The sequence below is a fragment of the Rattus norvegicus genome, chromosome X (genome assembly GCF_036323735.1).
Source record: "Rattus norvegicus strain BN/NHsdMcwi chromosome X, GRCr8, whole genome shotgun sequence".
NCBI classification, from domain to species: Eukaryota; Metazoa; Chordata; class Mammalia; order Rodentia; family Muridae; genus Rattus; species Rattus norvegicus.
The window spans coordinates 121,750,676-121,776,097 of NC_086039.1; the positions used below are offsets into that span (position 1 = coordinate 121,750,676).

The 25,422-nt window shown below is 43.9% G+C and overlaps 1 protein-coding gene across 1 annotated transcript; it reads right to left on the reverse strand.

Annotated features, from left to right (window-relative positions):
* Positions 1–5,535: 5,535 nt before the first annotated feature.
* Rhox12 (Rhox homeobox family member 12) lies at positions 5,536–12,955 on the reverse strand. Its single transcript, NM_001024901.1, has 4 exons — positions 12,812–12,955; positions 10,451–10,859; positions 9,851–9,896; positions 5,536–5,708 (listed from the first exon to the last, which is right to left on the reverse strand). Exons 2-4 carry the CDS (start codon positions 10,849–10,851, stop codon positions 5,628–5,630), a joined length of 528 nt encoding a protein of 175 aa, NP_001020072.1. The 5' UTR covers positions 10,852–10,859; positions 12,812–12,955; the 3' UTR covers positions 5,536–5,627.
* Between the last annotated feature and the right edge of the window lie 12,467 nt (positions 12,956–25,422).

Here is a 25,422-nt window from a genome sequence, read left to right on the forward strand (position 1 = left end):
TTAGCTAGCTGTCTAGCCACAGAACTTACTGCAGAATTTCCCCAGGCCTTGGCTGCTTCAACTTCGGACCCCTCTTGGAACTTACGCACAGGTGCAGCAGGATGCACGGCCTTAAAGCAGCAATCTATGGAAACCAGGGGGCAGTTTTAGGTTCCCTGTTGTTCAGCGCCCATACTTGAGGACAGCTGTTGCTGGAGATGTTATGGGATAACCTTAGGGTAAAAGAAACCAAGCGGGTCTTGGAAGTGGCCAGAGGAAAGTACTCTGGAAGAACTTCCACAAAGAGGATCTGCTAGATACCTGTTCGCTCCAACAAGGGTCCCTGAGGGGCCAGCTTTGCTCCAAGAGCAATTGGTACCTGAACTTTGTGCTTCTGGATATTTTATTTATATTATTTTTCTACGACCACGTTTAATGGATTCATCTACATACATGCAAGGGATTGGATTTCTTATTTGTTTGAGTTTATGCTGCCTTGAGTGGCAGCTTCCAGTCTGGGTTAAGCTATGATTTTGGAGTTCCAGAAAACGTTATTACTCAGCCCCTCCCATAGTCTGTGAGGAGGAGGAGCACTAATGACTACTCCCTGACCCAGAACTGTCTGCTCTATTATTGGATACTGTTGTTGTTGCTTTGTTGTTGTCGTTGTTGTTTCCACTTTCATGAGACATTTTCTCTCAGCATCACACACTGTCTGTTACCATGTGAACATTAGAGAATGAGATCAGTGAAGAGAGATTTTAGTGAGATGAATAAAGTCAGGCCCAAATCACACTGTAAATACTTATAAAACTGTATGGACTAAAAAGAATTCAAGAGGAAAACTAATTTTTAAATTACATAATCTGGGCCCTTTCCTTTTATCCATTCATTCATTCATTCATTCATTCATTCATTTTATATACAGATCACTCCCCCCTCCCAGTCCTTCCTCACACAATCCTTTCCTCATCCCCCTTTCCTTCTCCTCTGAGAGGGTGGACCCAGCCTGAGTGTCCCCTCACCCTAGCACATCAAATCTCTGCAGGGTTAGACACTTCCTCTCCCATTGAGACCAGATAAGGCAGCCTAGCTAGGGGAGCGGATGCTACAAAGCTCATTCATAACTCTCGCAGTCCATTTCCTAAGACGTTCAATGCAGGGAGCCACAGGGGACTTACCCAATACACAGGGAGAACCAAAATACCTCTCTAGTAATTGAACAATTGTGTGCAGGATCAAATTGCTGTATAGGCAATTAATTCTCAAAGGCTTGCAGATGTACAAGTTCACTGAACATCTTTGTGTTTGTGAATCTGTAAGGAAGTTACTGAGGTGTTCTTTGAGCTGATACAGGCTAATGGTTCAGAGGGGTTATTTCTGTGTGGTTCTGTGCCACCAGACATCACTCCATACCCTCCTCGGCATCTCCACCCTTGGGTGAGCAGTCCTCAGAAGGATTCTCTATGCGGCTCCTAGCTACAGAAAGAGAGATGTTTGATGCGATGGAACGTTCTGGTTTCTGAGACAAGAGTAAGGAAGGCTTCTTTTCAAGTTTGCTCAGACAAGAGTCTTTCCTGAGGCAACACAATGGAAGCTCTATCCAGTGTGAGAAAGTAACTTTTTTGTTCACTCTGGGACTTGCCACATGCAGCTGTCCTAAGCAGATGAACCTACAGAAATCAAAGTATGCAACTCCATCAGGTTTTTCCCAAGGCTTGGGGCCTGAGGTCCAATTCTAAATATGGGTGTAATAAAGCTGTGGAAAGCCTTTCTCTTAGATCTGTCCGTTGCTTGCGTGTATCCCGAAGTCTCTGCTGAATAATAGACCATGACATCCTCTGTATAAAACCTGACATACTTAAAAGGGAAAAGGACATAGGGCAGACAAGGCTGTGTGACAACACAGGTATTTCTGCCTGTGTTTTGTGTATTACGTGAGCACATGCATACATGTTTAAGAACTGCTCAATATATATTTTTCTCTGGGACCCTCTTGAACCACAGGTAAATATCCATGGGATAATTTGAGAAGGGACAATTGTTCAAGCTCGTCAAGTAAAGATGTATCTATTTTACAGTTGTAGTTTCACTAGAGAACCATTAAGTTATTTTTAAAGTAGAGGTGAACAATAAATGCATGGCCTGGAGTCTGAACCTTGGTATGTAGCCCAGACCGACCTTGTTCTCTAGACTGTCTTGTCCCAGGCTCCCAAATGCTGGTGCCATAGGCATATGCCACTAAACACACCATGGCTTCCTGATTCATGTGTATTCTTTATACATTACTAGAGATATATTTGTGCTAAAAGAATTACTGGAGGACTAGAGGCATGGCTCAGTGATAAAGAGGGCCAACTGTTCTTCAAGAAGAGCTGGGGGTCAGCATTCACACGGGTCACTCACATGCATCTGTAATCCCACTTCCAGAGGGATACAGCACCCCCATATGACTTCCATAGTTACCAAACGTGCACACACAGAGACAATCAAAAGACACATAAAAAGTAAAATAAATGTGAAAGTAAAATTTAAGAGAATTTTGTATTTGTATCTAAAATGCACCTTAATCTAGCACATTCTTACAAGGGCATGTTCCCTTTCACATCCCAACAATTCAGGAAACATGCAGCTTTTAAATGTTTGAACTCCTATCCACTAGTTTCTTTTCAATCTCTCTGAAGTTGTAGGCCCACAAAGTGTCATCTGTGAATGTTAAAGCCAAAGAAATGTGTTCACTAAAACCCACAGCAGAAAGAGCGAATGGATCACCGTCAGGCTGGGAAGAAATAGACAGGGTGGAAGTGATATATGTTCTCACAGCCAACTTCGTGCAATCTGCAGGCAGAATGGAGATAGGACACGTGCAAGCAGAGAGGGCATTGGATAACATACAGCCTTGCCACATATCACTAAAACAGCTGTCCAAATTTCAACTGAAGATCTGAAAATAGGATACTAACAAAGAGCACGGAATTAGAGACGCAAGTAGTTGATCACAGAAAACACTGCCACCATGAGATGCTGGTTGTTTCTCTGGGTTGCTGTGACTTCACCATCTGGTTATCTTACTACATGGCTTCCTTGAGATGTTCTCAAACTACCTGCATAGGTTGTGTGACAAAACTCTTCCTGGTGAGACAAAACACAGTCGTCCACTCACCCCAAATAGAGAGCCCATGATGGACCAAAGTATGGATACCACCAAAGTCCAACTTCGTGAACTGATGCGTTTTAATTGGGTTACTTACGGGAATATGGGTGAAGGGTTATTTACAGCAGAAGGAACGTCTCAAAGACAGTTGTATCACCAAAGCTCACCCCATGCTGGGTGTCAGAGAACTAGCAAAACTGGGAACCTGGGGCAACTGCACAGCCTACAGCCAGCTCAACAGTTTGGAGCATGTCCTGTCCAGGTGCCTCAGTTGGTCTAAACACCTTCAAGGAAGCATAACTGCTTTCTGCTTCTTCTGGGCAGCTGATCTGGTCCGGAGTCTTATTTGCAGGTTTTAGCTTCTGAGAGTGTTCTTTGCAGCTCTGCCTTTCTTCCTCTCAGAGGGACTCCATGCTTTTATTGTTTACTCTAGCATAGAGGTACCTAGATAGTCTGGTCACTTTGGGGGGAGTTCTCGAGGTTATTTTGTATTGTCTACCTCTCTGCTCAGAAGTCTGCAAGGTGGAATGTTTTAATCTCAGAGAAAACTGTTACACAACAGCATCCCATTAGGTAGGGTGAGAAAGAAGTTTCTGACTAGGTGCACTGAAGCCACGGTTTGCTACCTTGTGTTAGTGGCTCAGTGGCCAGGGTTTTGAGATTACAGCTTGGAAATGGAATCTAAAGATTTTTAGCCAGCCACAGTTAAAAAGGAGAGCATGTTTTGTGGTGTGAATAGAAGTCGCTGGATGAGGAATGCACACCACAATGAGGCCGTCTTCCCATATGTATACTGTCTACATATAATTCCTGTCTCTCTTGGGAAGTGGACCTGTGGGTGATCACTCTGTCCCCACAAAACTGGGGCCTGGGTACTAACAATGGACCCCTTTCTTATTGGTCTTTGATATCTATGGAGAGAAACTTCCTCTACATGTGTTGGGCCCTGATCTGCCAGTCGCATGCTGTGTGACAAGCGACCCTCCAATTCTCAGAACTATACAAGGAACCTGTCTGCATACTGCAGTCGTAGACCCCAGGGAGTCTTTGTCACTATCTTCACCTAACACCCCTTTTCTGCCTGTATAGGCATCTGTCTACTATGCTCCTTCATTCTAAGTCTTTCTGATGTTCCTAAATCCAGCATCCAACCTGGCGCTTCCAACTCCAGCACTCATGTCCCCAGTCCCAGTTCAGACAGGATGTTCTCTGGCCTCTAGACACTTGCTGTGTGGATCTACTCCCTCCATCTTTCCCAATGCCTTTACCATTCACAAACTTCCTTAAATCCCAGGCTATGCCAAATATGCTCTATCCCCCTGCTCCTCTGTTATACCGGACTTCTAGATGCATTTCCGGTAAACAATTATTTACCCATCTTTCCATTACATATTCCAGATTTCCACTTACCTGCACTCAGTTTCCAAGGAGGCCTTCAACCCATGCTGCTGCACCCCTCTTTCTTAGAGACTTCCATAGCTCACAAGTGATCACAGCATCAAAAACAGCTCATACCTTGGCCAGAATCTCACAGTATCACAAACGCTACCCCCATGTTTTGTGTATCACCAAAGCCCACCCCACCATGGGCTATACGACACCATGCGATGGCCCCTTTCATGTGTCTGCCCTGATGGAACTCAGGCATAGGACTCTGTATACTTTCCACACTGCCTCTCCTCCAATAACCCTTGGGCTAATGGAGCCCATTGCTGCCCACATGCCCTGAAACCTGGAACCTATGTCTATCCGTAACATGGCCTTGTGTATCTACTGAGAATCCTTTGCCTCTCTGGCCTGGCCTCTTGTGCATCTTGTGCATAGGGATGGGAAAAGAGAAGGAGCATCTTTCTAATGAGCATGGGATGGGCTCTTGTGTTTCCTTTGAAGCAGTAGGACGTGTGGCAAATGTCCTAGTACCATAACTATGGCATTGAAAGAAAGGACGGTGAACAGACGTGGGGGCAGCCTAAGTGATTGTTCACACTCCTCCCACGAAAGCTCAGAATGGCCTCTTTGTATATTTGTTGCAGAGTTGGGGATAGGAGTAAAGTCCAGAGCATGGGCGGGACTCAGGCCTCTTTGCAAACCATCTTCTCACTGGGGACTTGCCCTGCTCCTGATTTAATGTTTCTGCTCTCACGGAGTCAAGGGTCAGGGTGAGGCTTGCACAGTGTGACAACCAAGAAGAATCCGTGTCTGAGTGAGGACATCTGTAGCTCCTGAGAAACTTTCCTGATTTGTGCAGCAATGAAGATGACTCTGTGTTGTCGTCTCTCTTTGTCCTTCTGCTTAAATGGTATTTTCTCTGTGATTTACATCCACAACTTACTGACCCCCTAGAAAGGACATGAAACAAATTGAATGCATGTCTCTTTATTGCCGAAGGGATAAGATTCTGTGGGGAGTATTAGTGCCTAACGTGCCTTCATCTGATGCCTGGACAGGAAGATGCTTCAGGACTCCTCCAAAAGCTTTGTTGCATGGCATTCTTCTACCTATCAGCAGATGCTCGCTTGAGCATTTGAGTCTGCTGTTCTTTCCTGTATCTGGCTCTTCTTCTCTTAAACCATCTCTGCAGTGACATAATGGAAGAGCTGGCTTTAGTATAGTTCAACAGTCAATATCGCAGCTGGAAAAAACCCACACTGTGTTTACGCCAGTGAGCCTTCATATTGAACAGAACTACTGGCTTTTGGTTTTTTTTTTAAGTTTTGTTTTAAGTTTTGTTTCTTTCTTTAAAATTATTTTATACAATATAATTATGATTGTTCCTCTCTAAACACTTCCCACATCCTTCACACCCTCTTACCCACCCAACTTCATTCTCCTCTCTCAAATAAGACAATACCAAAGCAAAATGAAAATCAAATCAAATAAAAAATGACAAAAACATACCAAAACAAAGCAACTCAAACAAACAAACAAAAACACAGAAAGTGAAGAATCAGCCAGAACTATTCCTGGGCATAGAGCCTGCCCCAGAGTATGCTTCACACACCCAGTGTCACTCCATTGGAGAAAACTGATTTCCTCTCCCGGCAGGTATACATTGCAAATAACTGCTTGGTTGGGGGTAGGACTTTGTGTCCACTTCCCCTGTTGGTGCTGGGGTTTTGTCTGGTTCAAATCTGTGCAGGCCTTGTGCTTGAGAGTGAGAGATTTTGTGTCAGGGCAATACAACAAAAATGTTCCCCCCTTTTCATATTCTTGCTAAGACCATTTCAGATTTAACTAGCATTTGCTGTCCTTGATGGGGAATCCCCTGGAAAATTATCCAACTCTATTCTAGGAACCAAGGATCAGGAATGTCCTCCCTAACTTATCTCTGTTTCAGTTAAACTGTCAGTTTTTACAGAGCCCCCACCCCCAGCTAAATGGCTGTTCTTTGAAGTGTTTACTTCTGCAAAGCCCCCTTGCAACTGCTGAGTGAGATGCCAGGGCATAGTTCTGGACACTCAGGGCTACACCTTGGTGCCAGAATACTTGGCTGTGGTCTCTCAGGGTTGGAGGGCTGGAATAAATACTTTCAATCATCCATAAACTGTCTGAGTGAGCATCCCCAATAACAGCACTGGAGTGCTGAGTCCTAAGTGGGATGTCATCATCAAAGCCCTCACCTCAGGGCTCAGGGAGTCATGCAGAAGAGGAGGCAGAAATGTTATAGGAGCCAGAGGTGATTGATGACTCTAAGGAAACAAAATCTATTTTCTGTACGAAAAGGACAAAAATAAGAAGGAAGTTGACACACTTCAACAACCATACCCTAATTGTTTGCAGCCTGACCGAAGGACTTGTGATGTCTCACATAAGCAGTTAGATCCCAACTGTCATTGGTGGCTCCTCACATGGGGTTACATTACATTATATGTACAGGGTTTTTACGGAAGCCTGCCTTTGAGGGTGCCTGAGGCACCACTAATCCTTAGACTCCTGAATTCAAGGATGGTCATGCAAGGGAGGCCAGCCAAGAGCTGTGACATTGTCACCTATAGGGTTAGGATAATGAAGCCAATTCAGATAATCATTAACTTATCTTGACACTCTCCTCCTTCCAGAAAGTTGAAGGGAGAGGGGAAAGCAACTTCTGCCCACCCTATTCTCCGTGCCCTCTTAAGTTTTCTGGTCTCAGGACAAAGGCAGCGCTGGATAAGAACTGCCACTTGAAGACACTGATGCTCTACTTCCTGCCCAGCAAGACATGGCGTCCTGGCCCCAGTTATTTTACCAGGATATTCAAAGCCTTAAGGTTAAACCTCCGTTCAGAAAGGTGATCTGCCACAATGAGGACAACAGTTAACAAAACTGCCTCCTCCTTAATACATTGACTATGAACAGTCACAGTCACCTGTTAGACGTCACCATCTTCTCAGACTCCTAGAGAATGGGGTGCCATGTATTTGTTACATTAGGAAGCTCTCAAACTGCACATTTGTGACTATACATACTTTTTTTTTCGTAGCTGGGGACCGAACCCAGGGCCTTGCGCTTGCTAGGCAAGCGCTCTACCACTGAGCTAAATCCCCAACCCCGACTACACATACTTTTAATCCCTGTCTGGAACCCTCTATTATGAGGGTCTGTAGTTTAAAGAAGATCAGGGGACAGAAGCCCTGCTGAGGGGGACTCGAACCTACCAACAGGATGCCTCCATGAACTCAACCAAAGCCCAGTGCCTGACTCACGTGAGCTCACATTAGGCCAGAGTTCCCCACGTTTGGTTCTTAAAGCCCATGGATTATGTTTGTGAGAAGAAAAGGGAAATCAGACAGGAAGGCTTCGGGAAGTTCACGCTGCAGAGTGTGCAAACAGGAGCAGGTGAGTGTTTTCTCCTCTCTAGTGTCCTGTGGCCATGCTCCCTCCAGAGCTGCAGTGCATCAGTCTCTCCACAGCTGCAGCATACTGGCCTGTGAGCTCAGAGAGGGGAGAACATTCCCTCCGCCCCCCACGTTCGTTCAGCTTTTCTTTTCCTCTCACTCTGTTTCTCCATCCTGGGGAAAGCCTCTCTTTTTCCTCCCAGTGTCTCCCACCTGAGCCTGGTCCTACTCTAGATCCTACTTGTGGTGTCAGGATGCCAGCACTCAGGGGCCTGCTCTGAGGGAATGCTGTTCTGCAGTATCTTCTGCAGGTAGTACAGCCTGCTTATGTCATGGCTGTCCTGATGCACCCTGAGCAAAGTGAACACTATAGCACGTTGTGTTGCCTTTCTCTTTTCTGATTTGGCATGGAGTATTCAGTGTTTGAGGGGGACTCATAGCCTCAGCTTTTGATCCCATGACCTAAACATTAGTCTTTACTGTCTGGAGAAAAGAGATTCATTTGAAAATAAGAAAAATACAACTCTGAGTTCAAGTGAAGTCAGTTTTTCCCCGAATTCCACAAAACCTTACATCTTCAACACAGTCTCCTCTGAAGGAAAGGGAACCTTTGCAACTTCCGAGTTATCCAGAGACTCACTTGGCAGTGGCTTTCCAGCCTTTACTTTTTCGTGGCTGGTGTGTGGTGTGCATGTATGTCGATAGGCAAATGCACCCTTGTGCTTGCACAGGACTGAGACTGAAATCAAGCATCTTCCTATATTGCCTGCCGCTGCATGGTTTACTGTGGCAGGGTCTTTCCCTGAACCGAAGCTCAGCAACTAAGCTGGTCTAGAACGTCCGAGAATCCCCAGTCTCTGCCTCCCGATTGCCATTGCAGGTGAGCTGCCACACCTACTAAGCTTTTGCCCAGGTGCTAAGGACCCCAACTCAGGTTCTCAGACTCATCTGGCAATTGATCTATTCACTGAGTCCTGTCCTCGGCCCTAGCCTGCATTTCGACTTTGCGTGGTTTCCTGTGATCAGGTCCTACTTATTAGATTAACTGAAATTACTTCTGTTTCGTTCTTTTTATGTCATTTAAATACAGATTTCCAAAGTTATCAGCCCTAGGCATCTCCAAATACTAACTTGACTATTTTGGCAATGTTTTCAGTTAGCCACAACCCAACAGGGGCGGGGGGGGGAGAGTAAAACTTAGCCTCACCACTATCCGCATCACCTTTCCACGGACTTACAAAGGTGGAGAGTCAACCATGTGGACTCTCTAAGTCCTATTGTCCACAATTGTCCACATGACTATTAGCTGAACTGAACACAGGCTAGTTGTTGAAAAACTGTGTTTCCTGGTAGAATTTCTCCCTTGTCTCAATTAATTTGTACTCTTAGCTAAGTGTACATTTGATGCAACTGAATGCTTTTCATCTGTGTTGCCTGCTCCATCAATTAGTGTCCCTAAAGTCACTTAGCGCTCCATTATATGACCCTACACATAACTGTCCCAAAATGATCTGAATGCCAGGACTCCAGTATTAATCATTGTAGATATAGCAATATACACTCATGTCCTCCTATATACACAGAATTATAATATTCAATGCTGTCTAGTCATTTGATGCTTTCATACAGATTATAAGTAGTCTGCTTTCTTTGTTGTTGTTGTTTTTTCAATTAAGCAATCATGCTGTTTTTGGCAGAAGGAAAGGGTTATAAGCTGCTGGCTGCCTATTCCATTTTCTTTTCTGGAAAACTCTAACACTCAATGTTTGTTTGCAATTATAAAACAGTCAAGGACACCCCCCACACCATACCTCCACTCGCTTTTAATAATGGCTATAAGAAAATTGCCCATGTCCTGAAGTCAAGTGCTTTTACCCAAAGCCTTTTCGGATTTACTGACCTTCACTCTGGATTCTGCCAGGTACAAGTGCTTTGCGAGGTTTCTTCTGTGGAAAGAAGATGGGAAAGTAAAGCTGTTAGAGGGAGACAGCATCTCAGCTTGGCAAGATGAAGAGACTTCTGGAGACAGGTCACATACCAGTGCATAAATATGTAAAGATGCTGAGCTCTTAAATGTTAGAGTAGCTTTCATTTATCTCTAGCTCGCCACAGTAAATAAATACATTAATTAAAACAAGGGAGATATGGCATACTAGTAGAGGGGTTGCTTAGAAACCACACGGTCTTGAGTTAAACTCCCATTACAAAAGACGTGGGGCAGAGAGAATCATGAAGAGGAAGAGGGGAGAGAGAAGGAAGGGGAGAAGGAAAAACAAAAACAAAAAGAAAACTGAAGGAAGAAATTGAGAGGCACCAACCAATTTCTAAACATCAACACTGAATTAATATATTGCCTTTGACCTCACCGAAACTCCTTCTTATATTCAGCAACACATAGGTCCCCATGCCTTGGGGCTCAAAGCATATGAGGAACCATGTCAGGGAAAAGTCACTTTCTAAAAAATGGAAGTTGGGATTGTTCCTAAAACAATCTACATACCTCGTGATCACATCCGGGTACTTAGTAGTTTCAAAAAAGTCTTCCAGTTCACTCAGCTGCCTGGGCGTGAGACCCAACTGGATCCGTGGCCTTGTGCGCCGGAACTGTGGGATTGTGGGAGAAGCCAAGTTCTTCTGCTCCTCCAGCTGTGAATCTCCGGACCCTTGGTGGCTCCCACGGTACTCATCTTTGACGTCATTACCAATGTACTTCACGTCTCCAACGTAGATCCTATCATCCTTGTCTGGGATGCCCTCGTACTTTAGTTTGTCTGAGCCATTTAGAGAACCTTCTCCGAAGCTGCCTCCCTCTGCTGCTTCATCAGCATCAAGGCTCACCTCGATCTCATTTTCCTCCAGTTTGTAGGAACTGGGCTCCACATGATGGGATTGGAGAGCCATGGTGGAATCTGCAAGGGAGGTGGCATTACTTCCACAAATGTTGTGTGAATTGAAATGGAATTGCAGCCTAGGGGCTTTTAGCAAGTCTCATGCCTGTCCTCTTTCTGTTCCATGACCCCTATAGAGATATGTGTTCAATGCGCATGTGCAGAGCATCCCCCAACTTGGAACTCAACCAAGCCCATCAAAACCTTCAGAGGCTACGCCTAACCCTGCAGAGACTTAATGTGCCTGATTGGGGGGATACCCACGGGGCCCCACCTTCTCAGAGGAAAAGAGGAGGGAATGTGGGGGAGGGACTCTGTAAGGAGAGGACCCGGATGGGGGCCAGCGTTTGGGATGTAAACTAATTAATTGATTAATTAATTAAAACCTTCAAAGGAAGGGACTGTAGCAGAGAGCAAGCTGTTGTGGGTATACAAGTGGGGATGAGAACAAGAATTCACACTGAACACATGGTGTCCGAGTGAACTTCTGGAGAACTTTTAGTCTCTGTATCTCACTGGGTGCACAGTGTAAGAACTGGGAATTATATGCACATGGTTAGCTCAGTTTGCTTTTTTCCCTAAATTTCTGTGAGGACATTAAAAACACAACTAACTACTGTCCATCAACAGAAGTGGCGTGTTGGAGCCAAGTTTGCGTAACATTCTGATGGACAAGACACTGAAGGAAAAAAAAAAAACCTTGATGCCACCCTTAAAAGAGATCATTTTGTGTGTGTGTGCGTGTGTGCGTGTGTGTATGTATGCGTGTGCGTGTGCTTGCGTGTGTGTGTGTGTGTGTGTGTGTGTGGGTGGGTGTGTGTGCAGGCCTGCATGCGTGCGTGCTTATGGATGACTGCAGGGAGCACTGGATCCCCTGAAGCTCGACGTATATACAAGTAATTGTGTAGCACTTGAGGTGGCATGATGGGAACTGAACTTTGACCCTCTGAAAGAACAACATTAAACATTTAGCTCTTAAACATTTAGCCATCTCTCCAGCTCCCACCTCCATGTGTCAACTTTTTATTTCTTCCTTTCAGTTGTAGAATCCTAGAGCTTTGTGACATTAGGACAGCTAGTAAAATTCTCAAGAAAGTTGTAGTGCAAATATCTTGTCTTACAAATATGAAAGCCAATGTCCACAAATACAAAAAGCCTTGTCAGATAACCATAGAGCTAGTAGCTGAGTAGCTTACAATTTAATTGCTGAATTTATTTTATAAGTGTATAATTTATTTTATGGACCATAGTGTGTGTGTGTGTGTGTGTGTGTGTGTGTGTGTGTGTGTGTGTGTGTGCGCGCGCCCCAGAGCTCAAGCTCAAGCTTGGGTCGTTAGGCTTAGCAGCAAGTTCCTTCACCTACTGAAACATTACAGAAGACCTCCCTCAGGTTGTTTTTATGTATAAAGGTTGTGGTACAGTCCCAGTCTCATAAAAGTATTCCTGCTCAAAATCTTCAAAAAATCATTTAGAATACCTTTGAATATTCAATTTATTAGACATTGAGTCCCGTGTACATTATCTCCTCTCCACCCAAGTATATCCCACCAAACTCCTTCTAAGCAGTCACTTACTGCCAGGACCGCCTTGGATTCTTACCTTCGAGAAGGAAGAAAGGAGGAAAAGAAGTAAGACAGCATAGAAGGAATAGAAAGAACAGGCAGCTGTGAGGCAAGGAGAAGGTGGTCAGTAGTGTGACATAGCAAGTGTGTGCCCAGGCCCAAAGCCTGAATCTTAGGACCCTTGCTGACTGCGTCTGATTCTCAGTTATATTACCCTCCTGGATTACTGCTTTACCTATTTATTTTGCCTCCTAAGAACATTTTACACTCAGCTGCTACTGTGAAACAGACCTTTTCTAGGGAAGCAACACACATTTACTCACCACAGAAAGGGAGCCCACCGCAGACCAAAGTAACAGTTATACCCGTCTCCACCTTGGTGAACAAATGGGTTTTGCGAGAGTTACTTACAGGAATATGGGCGAGGGGTTGCTTACAGGAGCAGAGATGACTCAAAGACAGCTTCGTCACCAAAGTCTATCTCAGCCTGAGTGATGGCTCATAAAATCTAGAAACCCAACGCACACTCTACGGCCTGCAGGCAGCTCAACAGGTTGCAGAGTCTTTCCAGGTGGCTCGGTTAGTCTGAACCTCTTCCCCGCAGCTCAGCTGCTCTTTGCTCCGTCTAAGCAGCTCTGCTGGTCTTTTCCAGGCTGCTCCACTGGTCTGAGAGTGACGCACAGCAGTCTTTACTATTTATATACTCTTGGGGAGGGCGGGGCCTAGGGAATCTGGTCAATGAGCTTTTTTTTCAGGATACAAGGTTTCAATCCAGGATGAAACTGCTATACAACATCCGTTTAAAAAAAAAAAAAAAGAATCACTAATAGAAACTCGCACGTCAACCTATTACACCTCCCCAAAGAGACACATAATACTTGGAAATTAATACAACATTATAACTTTCAGATACCTAGTAATATGGTATAGTATGTAAAAGCAAGATGGTTGAGAAGCAGAAGAATGGTGCTGGGGTCAGGGTGCACCCACCCGGACCCACAGCAGCAGCCCAGACCCTAGGACACCTGAGTTTGTGGAAAGGACATGCAACAGAAAGCACCAGGTAACAGCACATCTCAGAACACATGTGCCATTTGATGTTCAAGAGCCCATGCACACGGTATTCTGTTGGACACAGTAAAGGCCTTCTATAAGATACTAAACAAGTGATTTTCAACCTTCCTAATGCTATGACCCTTTAATACAGTTTCCCATGTGGTGGTGACCCCTGACCATAAAATTATCTTCATTGTTACTTTATAACTGTAATTTTGCTATTACAAATCATTAAGTAAATATCTGACCTCCCGGATATTTGATACGTGGCCCCCAAAGGAGTTACGACCCACAAGTTGAGAAGCACTGTTCTAACCAAGGGGGCTTGCATCCAAGCTGCATATACCTGGTTTACTTCAACTTAACATCAGGGAAGTTGGATGCGTTCCTGGCCCCAACGACAGTGAAGTCCACTGGAAAGTTCTACATCTACATCCCTAATCAAATAAGAATTCCCTGCTGCCTACTTGTACTCACGGCACATTCCAAGCAAGTTTCAGGAACCAGAAGTACAATTTTTTCCAGGTATTTGCCAATGACCTCCAGTTCAAATGTTTACTGGTATCCCTCTAGCTACCCACCATTCCACATCCTCATTTTGAGATGTAATGAAAAGGTGCACTTTAGAAAAATATCTTTTCCTTTCCTTGTTTCTGTGAGATGTGTGAACATTTACTTTATGTAGGTGCTCATTTATTTCTAAGCCAATTTAAATAGAAATCCTTTAAGAGAGTTGGTGCATTCATTATATACATGTAACCAGATATAGAAAATATCTAGTATGTATTAGGTGTGCATTCATATACAAACACACAATTGGAGGGACAGATCTTATAGCTGTCATTCTAACTATTAAATCAGACATAAATAAGTAACACAAAAGCCAATGGTACATTAGCACCTTTACACACACACACACACACACACACACACACACACACACACTCACACTGAAAATTTGTGGAGAAGTCTATTCAATATCTGATGATTTTAATATGGAGTTTTCTGTAATCTATAAACTGTATATTAGGTGAGGGATCAAGGAGCCCTGTTTGAATATCTGCAGTGCCCATCTGAGGGTACGAAGTACTCAGTATCTAGCTGATGGGCTGGGCCTTCTTTTACTAGAGGTTCATGACAACGTTGTTGACAACTCTGAATCCCTTTGTGGCAGAAAGGACGTACTGGACCAGTGACTGTGCAGCACAGGCTCTGGGGTGGGAAGGAAACCGTGTGGCAGAAGGGAAGGATTTACAAGATGCCTATTAAGGGATTCATGGCCAGAGGGGAAACGGATTGAAGATAGCTAGAGGAGGGAGGAGAACAGAAACAGAGAGCAGAACTTGCTATATCTAATAAGGTGACTTCTCTATCCTAAATACTGCAATGAGTGTTCTGGTTACCATCATCAAAATTCTGCCCCCCCCCCAATAGGCCAGAGTCAGTAGGGATTCAAGAATAAGGTTCCATTCAGATGAAATATCCCATAGGATAACATCCAACAGAGAGGTCTCTTTATCACCAGGGAAAACCTTTCAAGCACAAGGAGTCTGGGAATAGTGCCCATCGAAGGCAATGTTTAAGCATAAAGGTCTTTGAGCCTAGGAGGAGCCTTTCTTTTGAAAGAAGTTTGAGGTTCTAACCCAGCCTCAGAGTAGACTCAAACCTCAGGAGTTAACGTCCACCTTAACTAGCTTTCATAAAGCCACCTGAAGCAATGCTTCTGGAATATGATGCATAAGTAAATGTCAATCGTATAGGTCAGGAATGAAGGGCCAACATGGATGTATGAATACCTGAGGTCAAAGGTGATAGGTCCAGGGGCTCAGGGACGTCAAAGTCACAGCACTGGAACTATAAAAGGAAAACGTTTACTGAACTCTTCAACAGGAGAAAGGGAGACTGTTTTCCAGGGGACCTTCAAGACAGGAAGATGGAAAAGAGCTGAGCTTATGCTCAGGTCTGGTCCAAAGACATGACATAGCTCGTAGGCAAGTCTCCCCTTTGACCTAAATACTGGGCTACCAGGTCTGTGACCCTGACTGAGGAGGAAAAAGAAACGTTTAGCTGCTTCTTCACTGAGGTCATGCATTGAGGGCCATAACTGACAGTGCTGTCTTTAAAATGAAGCCTGGTTGGGACTGGAGAGATAGTTCAGTGATTAAGAGCGCCCTGGTGCTCATTCAGAGGATCTAGGTTCAGTTATCATCACCCCACATCTTGGCCTACAACTGTCCATAGCTCCATTTCCAGGGTATCTAATTTGTCTTCTGACCTCCACAGACTCCATGAAAGTACACGGTGCACATGCACATATGCCAGCAAAACAGTCATACAGGTAAAATAAACTAAATTAATCTTTAAAAAGAATAAATGGCAATGTTGTGCCTGTGGGATTGATAACTTGAGAGCTGAGGGTAGGGGGTGAAGTGTGGTAGAAGGAAACCAACCCACAATAATCCCTTGTGGTCAGGGAGAATTCTGGCTGAGTAAAGATAAAAGACTTTGCCTAAGTCAGGCCGGAGTCTCCAGACTTCTGTTGGGTGTTTACACGAATAAGATCACAAAGCAGACATTGACAGTGCTCGGCTACACAGGACGGCTCAGCTGAGTCAGCATGAGCTTTGCTAAACCTGGACCAGGCAGACACAAAGTCAGAAGTTCAGAGCTCAGGCCCGGTCTCAAAGAGCTCAGGAGAGACTGGATGTCGGGCTCCTCCCCTCTGTAAGCTCAAGACAGAAGGGGAAGGGTGGGGGTGGGGTGGGGAGTGGGGGTGGGAGTGGGGGGGTGGGAGTGGGGGATGGGCAGGAAGGTGGGGGTGGGGGGGTGAAGGGGTGGGAGGGTGGGGGTGGGGGGTGGAGGAGTGGGAGGGTGGGAGCGTGGGGTGGGTGATAAATACACACCATGCAGTGAAGATGGAGGAAAATGGCAGAGAGTGTGAGGTACTAGCCTTGCCTACTTCAGGCAGGAAGCATAAGGGAGAGCAGGAGGACCAGGGCACTTCCTGAAGGGATAGGAGAAACTGAGACTGTAAAGAGCAGGAGGAAGAAAGGCTGTAGCCTGGATAGAGCGAAGGAAAACATGGGAAAGGGCATAAGGCAGGTAGGAGGGAAATGACTGCCCTCATCGCTGTAAGGGGGATTTAGCTCCTCCTTAAGAACGAGGGAGTGATCCACTAAATGGATGAGGAGTTGCTTAAGACCACAGCCACGTTTGTGAGCAGAAGTTGGACTGCTTTAGGGATCTTGGTTGAAGCCACACAGCAGAAGATTTGTTTCAGGGCCTGAATACAAGTGTCAGCCAAAGAGGTGCCCCACCACAACCCTGTATATTTTATGGGCTTTGGGCTCTTAGACATGTAGCTCAGGCCTCTCTGGACTCTCCAGATATTACTGGACTAGGAAAAAGGGTCCCTAACAACCTGACACCTTGGTTTCTAGTTCGATAAACTAGTTTGGAACCATAATTAGTGTATGATCCAGGTACAGGGTCTGTTATGCATCTGAAAGAATCCAAGGCATCATACTATAGAGATGCTACGATGTTTACTATGGCACTATTCACAATAGCCAAGATAACAAATGTCTATCAATAAAACGGACAAGGAAAATGTGCATTTACTACACATTCTTATTGTCTTTTACTTTGCACTTTAAAAATGACATTAAAATCACAAGAGAATGTGTTGAGCTGGAGAACGTGTCAAACAAAATAAACCAGACTCAGAGAGATGACACACAGTTTTCCCTGTGTATGTATTATAGGTAATAAAAATAAAGAGAGAAAACTGAAGAAGCACCAGGTGGGAAGAGCAAGGGATGGAGGAGGAAGGGTAAAAGAGAAGATAATCTGAGAGGCGAACATGATCAAACTGCCACATCCAGATATGAAAACAGCATTTTGGGCAATTGATATGTGTGGTCTGCCATCCATTCACTTCCCTCTGGGGTATCAGAGGTCACTGTATGCCAGACAGAGGAGGGTGAAGCAGAGCTAGGGACAAAAGTTCTACTGTGCCCCAGTCCGGCTGGGAATGTTGGGTATGTTACATCTCTTAGAACAGAAACAAAGAGGTTTGGGCGAGCAGGCTGTGCAGGGCAGGTAGCCAGAGTTCTAGGTCTCTCGGCTACATCTGCAGTGGTGGAGGCAGTGCTGTGAACTGCCACCGCTTTAATGGGAGCCTCTGCAGGCGGTGAGCGCCTGGCCAGCCAGGTGGGTCCAAGATCCTATGGTGAAGGCTTCAGGGAGAGAGAACTCTTCCCCAAGTGTTACAGTTTAGTAAAGACAGGCACTTGGTGAAATGACTTGCATGATTTATTATTCCATGTGGATGGACTATATGAACCTTGAGGAATGGGGTGGGAGTTAGACGTGGGTGTTTCCTATTGGCTGAGTTTGAGACGTTAGTGATGCTCTATTTGCATGGGGAAGGACTACGAGCCCTACAATATGGGACTGACTGCCAATGGCCCTCTCAGCCGGGTGTTGTGATTACACATTCCAGAGCAGGTACAGAAATAAAGGGCAGCTCTACTCCTGCCACTCTGAAACCTCTCAGAGTCCCAGGATCTGAGCTCACTCAAACTTGCTGGTTCTTTATGCCTGTCTAGTGGCATGGGACACGTGTCCTACAAATACTGAATAAACAGAAATAAAAAAATACAATGTAAGCAATTTTTAAACTTCCTAGATTTTCCCTCTTAGCATATTGTGCAATTTAGCAGTCTAAAAAGGTTTCTGAGAGCAAGTTGCATTTATATATTTATACATAAATGTAACAATAATAAAGAAAAGAGACCATAAATTTGAGGGGTAGCAGAGAGGCATGAGAGGAATTAGAGGGGAGAGAAGGAAGGGGAGAAATGATGTAATTATATTTTAATTAAAAATAAAATAATTTTTAAAATGTTCTAGAAAGAGTGGTGAGGACTGATGGTGGTAATGCCGTGCACACGGTAGGACCTTGGCCCATCGTGCGTAAGAGTTAGCAGCAAACATGGATTAGGAACTAAGAAACTCCATTAGAGAAACTTAAGGCAGGGATGGACAGAAAGCATAGCATGTGTGGGTGCAGGAATTACAGTGTAGATGATCAGGTCAGAACAAGGCATTTTAAGATCCATGACATGTTAAGTATAGTCAACTATTTTCTTCTGTTCCCAAGAATGAAGATGGCTTAAAATTGGTTCTTAGGCAAAGCTAGCGTGCTGAGAGCTGCTGTCTGAGGAGTTCTATACACGTCATTTACATGGTCAGCACATTTTTCTAAAACACATGCTTGAGTAGGTTGTTGTCTTAGTCAGTGTTCTATTCCTGTGAAGAGATCCCATAATCACAGCGATTATTATAAAGGAAAGCATTTAATTGGGGTTGGTACATGGTAAGCCATTGTCGTCATGGTAGGGAGCATGGCAGCATGCAGGCAGACATGGTGATGGAGAAGGAACAGAGAGTTCTATGTCCAGATCCATAGGCAGCAGGAAGAGAGAGTGACTCTGGGTTTGGCCTGGGCCACGGAAGTGACACACTTCCTCCAGCAAGATCATACCTCCCAGTCCTTTCAAATAGTGCCACTTCCTGGTGATCACTATGGGGGCCATTCCAATCTCATTCAAACCATCAAATTCTACTCCCCTTGTCCCCTTGTCCCTATAGACTTATACACACACACACACACACACACACACACACACACACACACACACAATCTGCATCTCTTCCAACTTCAAATGTTCCTGTAGTCTATCAGAGTCTCCATAAAATTTAAAAATTTAAAGTTCAAAATCTCTTCTGAGACTCAAGATAACCTCTTAACTCTAACCCCTGTAAAATCAAAATGAAAAAAGCATACCACATATTTCCAACACACAATGGCACAGTTGTCAAAATTCAAATACCTCAAAGTTCCATACAAACATTTAGGCCAAGCTTTAGAAATGAAACCATCTGGCCCCATGCTCTCATTTCCAGGAACTCAGGGCTGCCCATAGAGGCATGTTCTTTAGTCGTTTGCCATGGTCTCTGCTCTGCTTCATTCTCTTGATTTGTTACCTGTCTGGCCATAATAGTGTTTGAACACTGATCATTATACTTCCTTTAGGAGGAATGAATGAATGAATGAATGAATGAATGAATGATTTATTTGTTTATTTATTTATGTTGACATGTATGGGTGTTTTCTTGCATGTAAGTCTGTGCATAACACAGAAGCCAGAAGAGGATTCACATCCCCTGGAACTGGAATTACAGATGGATGTGAGCCACCATGTACTTGACGGCAATTGAATCTGGGTCCTCTGAAAAGTGGCCAGTGCTCTTAAATGCCAAGCCATCTCCTTAGCCCCAACATTACACTCTCTAATGGTGTAAAATGTCAGATATTTCGAAGCAGAGAGAATCACAGAAAACTATGTACCCTAATCTAGTTTTTATCATTATTCATAAACACCAATAATTATGAAATAATTATGTAATTATTTCATAATCATAGAAAAATCAAAACCAAAATACATAACTTGAGAATTTTAACAATCTGCACCGGGTTTTCAAATGGTTGCCCTGTCGAAGAAACTTCTGCATGTGGCTGCAACTGATTTCAGTCATGTACATAGAGCTTGCAAGCTCGTCTCCTTTCTCGGTAGAAAACACACACACACACACACACACACACACACATACACACTCACACACACACTCCACAATTTAAGGTATGGATTAAACAAGATAGGAAGAATTCATTTGAATCTTATATGACCCTCTCTATACAGCTTGCTTGGTACATACTCTCTAGTATTCAAATGAAACCTTTTAGGAATGGTCTCTACCCAATGCTAAATATAAGGATCATCAAGGACTCAGAATTTCAAATGAATAATATTTTTGAAATATTTTAGAAAATGAAAAGATAATGAGTCCTGAGTCCGTTATGAACCATATGAATCATGTATAAAAACATGTTGCGACTATTCATATGCACACCCTTGCCTTATACTCCTCTCTCTGATCAGGTTCTGAAACTGAGGAAACTGAGTGTAAAAATAATTACTTTGGTGCTCACAAGGTGTTGGGTCCATTACTACAAACAATGGTTGGAAAGCCATTGCAGCCTTGGCTATCCTGGCACAGAAAAAGCGTGAAATAAGCCAAGTAGTGGGGAATGAGACCTGGTGTACAACTCTTGCTTAGGCCATTAAGCATGGTGCTTAACCCACAATCGCATAGAGACATGGAATACTTAAGGAAGTATTCTCTCAGCGCTGGAATCGTGAGATGAAATCTGGGAAGTCTAGGGCCTGCTGGACTGACTGCAGGCTACATGTGCTCCAGGCTACTTCCAACGTCCATTGCTAGAGTAACTGTGGCAAAGGGTCAGAGCTCTCTGTTCCTGAGAGTATTTTGCACTCATTTTCTCTCCGCCATCCAATTCACAGTTCACAGGATAGGTAGTCACATCAGAAAATGAACACACACACACACACACACACACACACACACACACAGAGAGAGAGAGAGAGGGGGGGGGAGAAAGAGAGAAAGAGAGAGAGAGAGAGAGAGAGAGAGAGAGAGAGAGAGAGATATTGGAATTGGACTATTGGACTCTGGGTCCTAGGGCAGAGGGAAGAGCAGACTCAGAACTGAGAGTGTAACGTTTGGCAATCCCAGAGACATGTAATATCCTGGAGTTCACTGGAGCACTTGTCATCATCCTGGCTATGACCATGAAGCCTTACCACGTCCTCTTTCGTACTCAGACTGATACACAGTGTCAGCTGTCACTTAACCTCTGCTGAGGCTCCATGCTCTGAATGTGGTGATGAAAGCATTCGCCTTGGCAGATCTTGTACTTTGGCCCTCAGCAATCCTTATGTGGGTCCACTGGTTTAGGCCTCAGTAGGATCTGATCCTCATTGACATGCCTACATCTGATGGCAGCGTACCCGTTCCAGGTTCCAAGTGTATCTACTATCACTTAGATGGAGATGTTGCCTCTCTGTGAAGAGGACTTGATGTTTCCATGTGTGAGAAAGAAAGCCTTCATAACCTAACAATGGCAGTCAAGGATGACTGAAAGGAGGTGTGCTTTCAGAAGAGGGGCTCCATGCCACAGATTGCCTAACTATACTCGCTTTGGTGGGGTGGGTATTCTGGAAAAACATGCTTCTCTGGAATGCCCAGGAAAATTTTGATGTTTAAATGGGAGCAGAGATTTCCAACATTCCACTGAAGAAAATTTGGAAATATGCCTTCACACAGAACCTAAAAAGTCCAGCATGGGTGACTCATTAAGAAGCAATATTTTTTATAGTAATGTTTATATAATGCCTCAAATACATTCTGAGAAATGAGTTCCCAGGCAATTTAATCATCACCCAGACATTATACAATACTCATGGTCTAGCTTACTGCTCACCTTTAGCGTCTGTGGTATATCCCACTGACAAACGTTACGCACAATGCTCTAGTAATTCGTGACCCAGTCTCTAATCATCCCTACTGCATCAGATTTTAATTGTGACTCTAATTTTCATATATAAACTCAAGCCCAGTAGGTATGTTTATATAAGACACAGTCAAAAAATCTGGGCATGGTGTCACGTGCCTTGACTCCCAGCATTAAGAAGGCAAACACAGGTACATTACCACAAATTTGAGTCTATCCTGGTCTACATAGCAAGTTACAGGCCAGATAAGGATACATAGTGAGATCTTGTCCCAAACAAACAAATAAATGGAATAAAAGAAACATATCTATGTGTAATATAAATAGAAACAACACACATAAACAATAGTGTCAATTGATGTGTTGGCTAATTTTATGTCAACCTGACACAAGCTGAAGTTGTTTTGGAAGACGAAAGCTCAACTGAGAAAGTGCCCCCATCAGATTGGCCTATAGTACATTTTCTTTCTTTGATCAACAAAATAAAATATAAGATAAAACAAAACCTTCCATTGAAGTTGGACAAGGCAAACCAACAGAAAAAAAAGAGCCCAAGAGAAGGAACAAGACTGATTTGTTCACTTTCAAGAGTCCAATAAAAGTACTAAACTGAATGCTCTAATATATACACAGGGCCTGGTGCAGGCCCTGTGAATGCTGCCTCAGTCTCTGTGAGTTTAAATGACCTTTGCTCAGTTGATCAGGAGGGCCTTATTCTCCTGAGGTCCTCCATAACTTCTGGCTCTTATACTCTTTTTCCCTTCTCTTCACTGGAGTCCCCTTGGCTCTAAGGGGAGTGATTTAAAATGGTGGAGACAACCCATTTAGAGCTGAGTACGAGGAACAAGGAATTGTTAAAGGCAGCTTGATTGGACCATTTTCAACAACACAGAAGTCAGAAGCTTCCAAGTTTTCAAAGGCTCTGGGAGTACTAGCCTAGTGCTGGAATTGCCATTCAGTTAATGTACCGTAATTTGGAGCAAAAAGCATGTGTGCCCTCCCCAGCATACGCTCAATGTATCCAACACCATCCACACTACACGAGCTCTCGAATGCCTAATAGTGTAGGACCTGAGCTGTGTTCCATCAGCGGCACTTCTGGTTTCAGGCTGACTCCAAAAACTCAGCTATTACCTGAGCTGGACTCCTGCTATGAACCTGGATGAATTTCAACTTTTCCTCTGCCTCCTTCTTCTACCTGGCTGCTGTATATGTGAGCACTGTCAAAGCCTGTACCGGGAAATCACCTCTTTAACATGCTTGGCACAGCTGCCTTTGTGGTACACTGCATTTTTTATTACTATATACATGAAAACAATGATGCCATGCTCATTTCAAAAATATTAAGTGTCTATTTCCTGAGCATTCCAGAATGTAATCAGGTGCACTTCAGGGTTGAAGTCACATGCCCATTCTCTCCTGCTGTTGATTGGAAGATAGTCCAAGGAAGATGCAAACAGTGCAAGCCAGAAGACAGAAAGCTAACACAAAAATCTATTTTATGTGCTGAGTTCTTAGGCATTGTGGAAAAAAATCGAAAGGCTTGGGGATGTGCTTTTCAGGGGGGAGTAAAGGGTAGTTATTGGTGCACTGGCTTTCTGAAACAGAAGTAAAAGGATGTCAAACCTTGCGGTTAACTCGATGAACTCTGACGATCTCCCTGTCCTGTGCCATTGAAATTACACCCTATTTCACAGTTATGGCAGCTGCAAATGAGGCATTTCATTCAGGGTCCCAAGATATATAGAGTTGAGGCTTGGGGATTTAGCCTCCCCTTCTCACTTCACAACACAATTGCCCATCCCATTTTCTTTCTATTTTTTTTCCTTTTATTAAAAGTGTTTTGGGGGGAGTGCTGTCTGAAGAGTGCTCCCCCTCCCCCTATGTAGGGTGAAGTAAAAGCTGGGACTGCCCTTTGGAAGACTAGGCTTTATGATTTAAAGCCTCAGTGGCCTGCAGGTTCCCTGAGGTGGGGCGGGTTGGGGAGGTCGTGTCAGGATAGCTTGCTCCTCCACTGGCATGGGGCACCACAGATAAATGACATCTTCTCAGATTGCCCGCCCCCAGGGAGATTCTGAGGGATTTAGTGGGGCCACATGCAGTTTGGGTAGCCATCTAACATCCATCCACTTCAACAATGACTCATGTACTAAGACACTCTGACACCTTCGAGGGAAGTCCAAGTCTGAGTGAACTTGAGGGAAGCCCATGAAGTCTCAGTGAACTAATGCGACTACTTATCAGCTGTTCTGAGGCACCATACCCAAACTGCAAGCCTTTCACCTTGACCAGCAGCCCCCTTCCTCCATAGTTGCCTGTCCTCAGATGCTTTACAGTGCTGAGGACAGAAACCAGGGCCTCGCTCCACATTGCTACTGGGCTTATGCTACTTCTTTCTATGCCTACTGCTCTCTTTCTCCTCTACAGTTAGAATCCAACTGTCTCCTGGAAACTGCACGACAGTCATCAAAGGGGAAAAACCGTCTTCTGAGGCCCATGTCAGGAGCCTTTCCATGGAATGGCTCAGCATCCCTGGAAAGACACCAGCTTTCTGCATTGGAATGGTTCAGGCTCAGCATCTCTGTCTCTTTATCTACACTATAAAACCCACGGATGGCCAAGTAATCAAGTTTTATAAATATACAAAAGACATTATAAAGCATATGACACTTTTTCAGAACAAAATAATAGGTATGTGTGTTAGCCACTGTCAGGAGGTCGGGGTGGGGGGTGTGTCAGGAACTCTTTTCCTGACAGTTTACCTAGGGTTTTTCCTGCTTTTGGAAGTTTTGGGAGGTTGAGATTGAAGATTCAGCCCAATATGGTTTGTTTTAGATTTATTCTTACTTTTATTTGTGTGTATTGTGTGGTTCACAGGTAAATACTACATGTATGGGGGTATCCTCAGAGTCCAAAATCAATGTTGGATGCCTTGAAAGTGGAGTCACAGGTGCTTGTGAGTTTGCTGATGTGGGCTCTGGAAGCCAAACTCTGATCCTCTGCTACAGTAGTAAATGCTCTTAATCTGTGAACCATCTATCTACCCAGACCCCTAATGTGTATTTATTTTATTTTTATTAATTAATTGCTTCATTTCTTTTTACTAAACCTTTTGTGTAAGCTGTTTAAAAATTTCTATGCTTGTACTTACTCAAAAGAATGCTCTTTGAAAAATCAAATGATTTCCTATTCAACTATGAACATATTTATCCATTCATTTTACATATATATCCTGTATATACTGTGAACTAAGGACAAAATATTGTTTTTGTAAAAGTTTGAATGTTTACATATTTACCTTCACTCCAGTAGGAGTAAGGGATCACATCAACATCCTTGGTGATAAGAACGGAACTAAACCAAATAGTTCATGTGGAATGTAATAAATAGAGATTAACTATGAAAATCTGGAGTAACTATATTTTCTTATGCAGATTATTTAATTTTTTGGAGGGGGTAACGGTGTGTGTCTTTTTTATTGTTGTTGTTGCTTGTTTTTTTTTTTTTGTTTGTTTGTTTGGTTGGT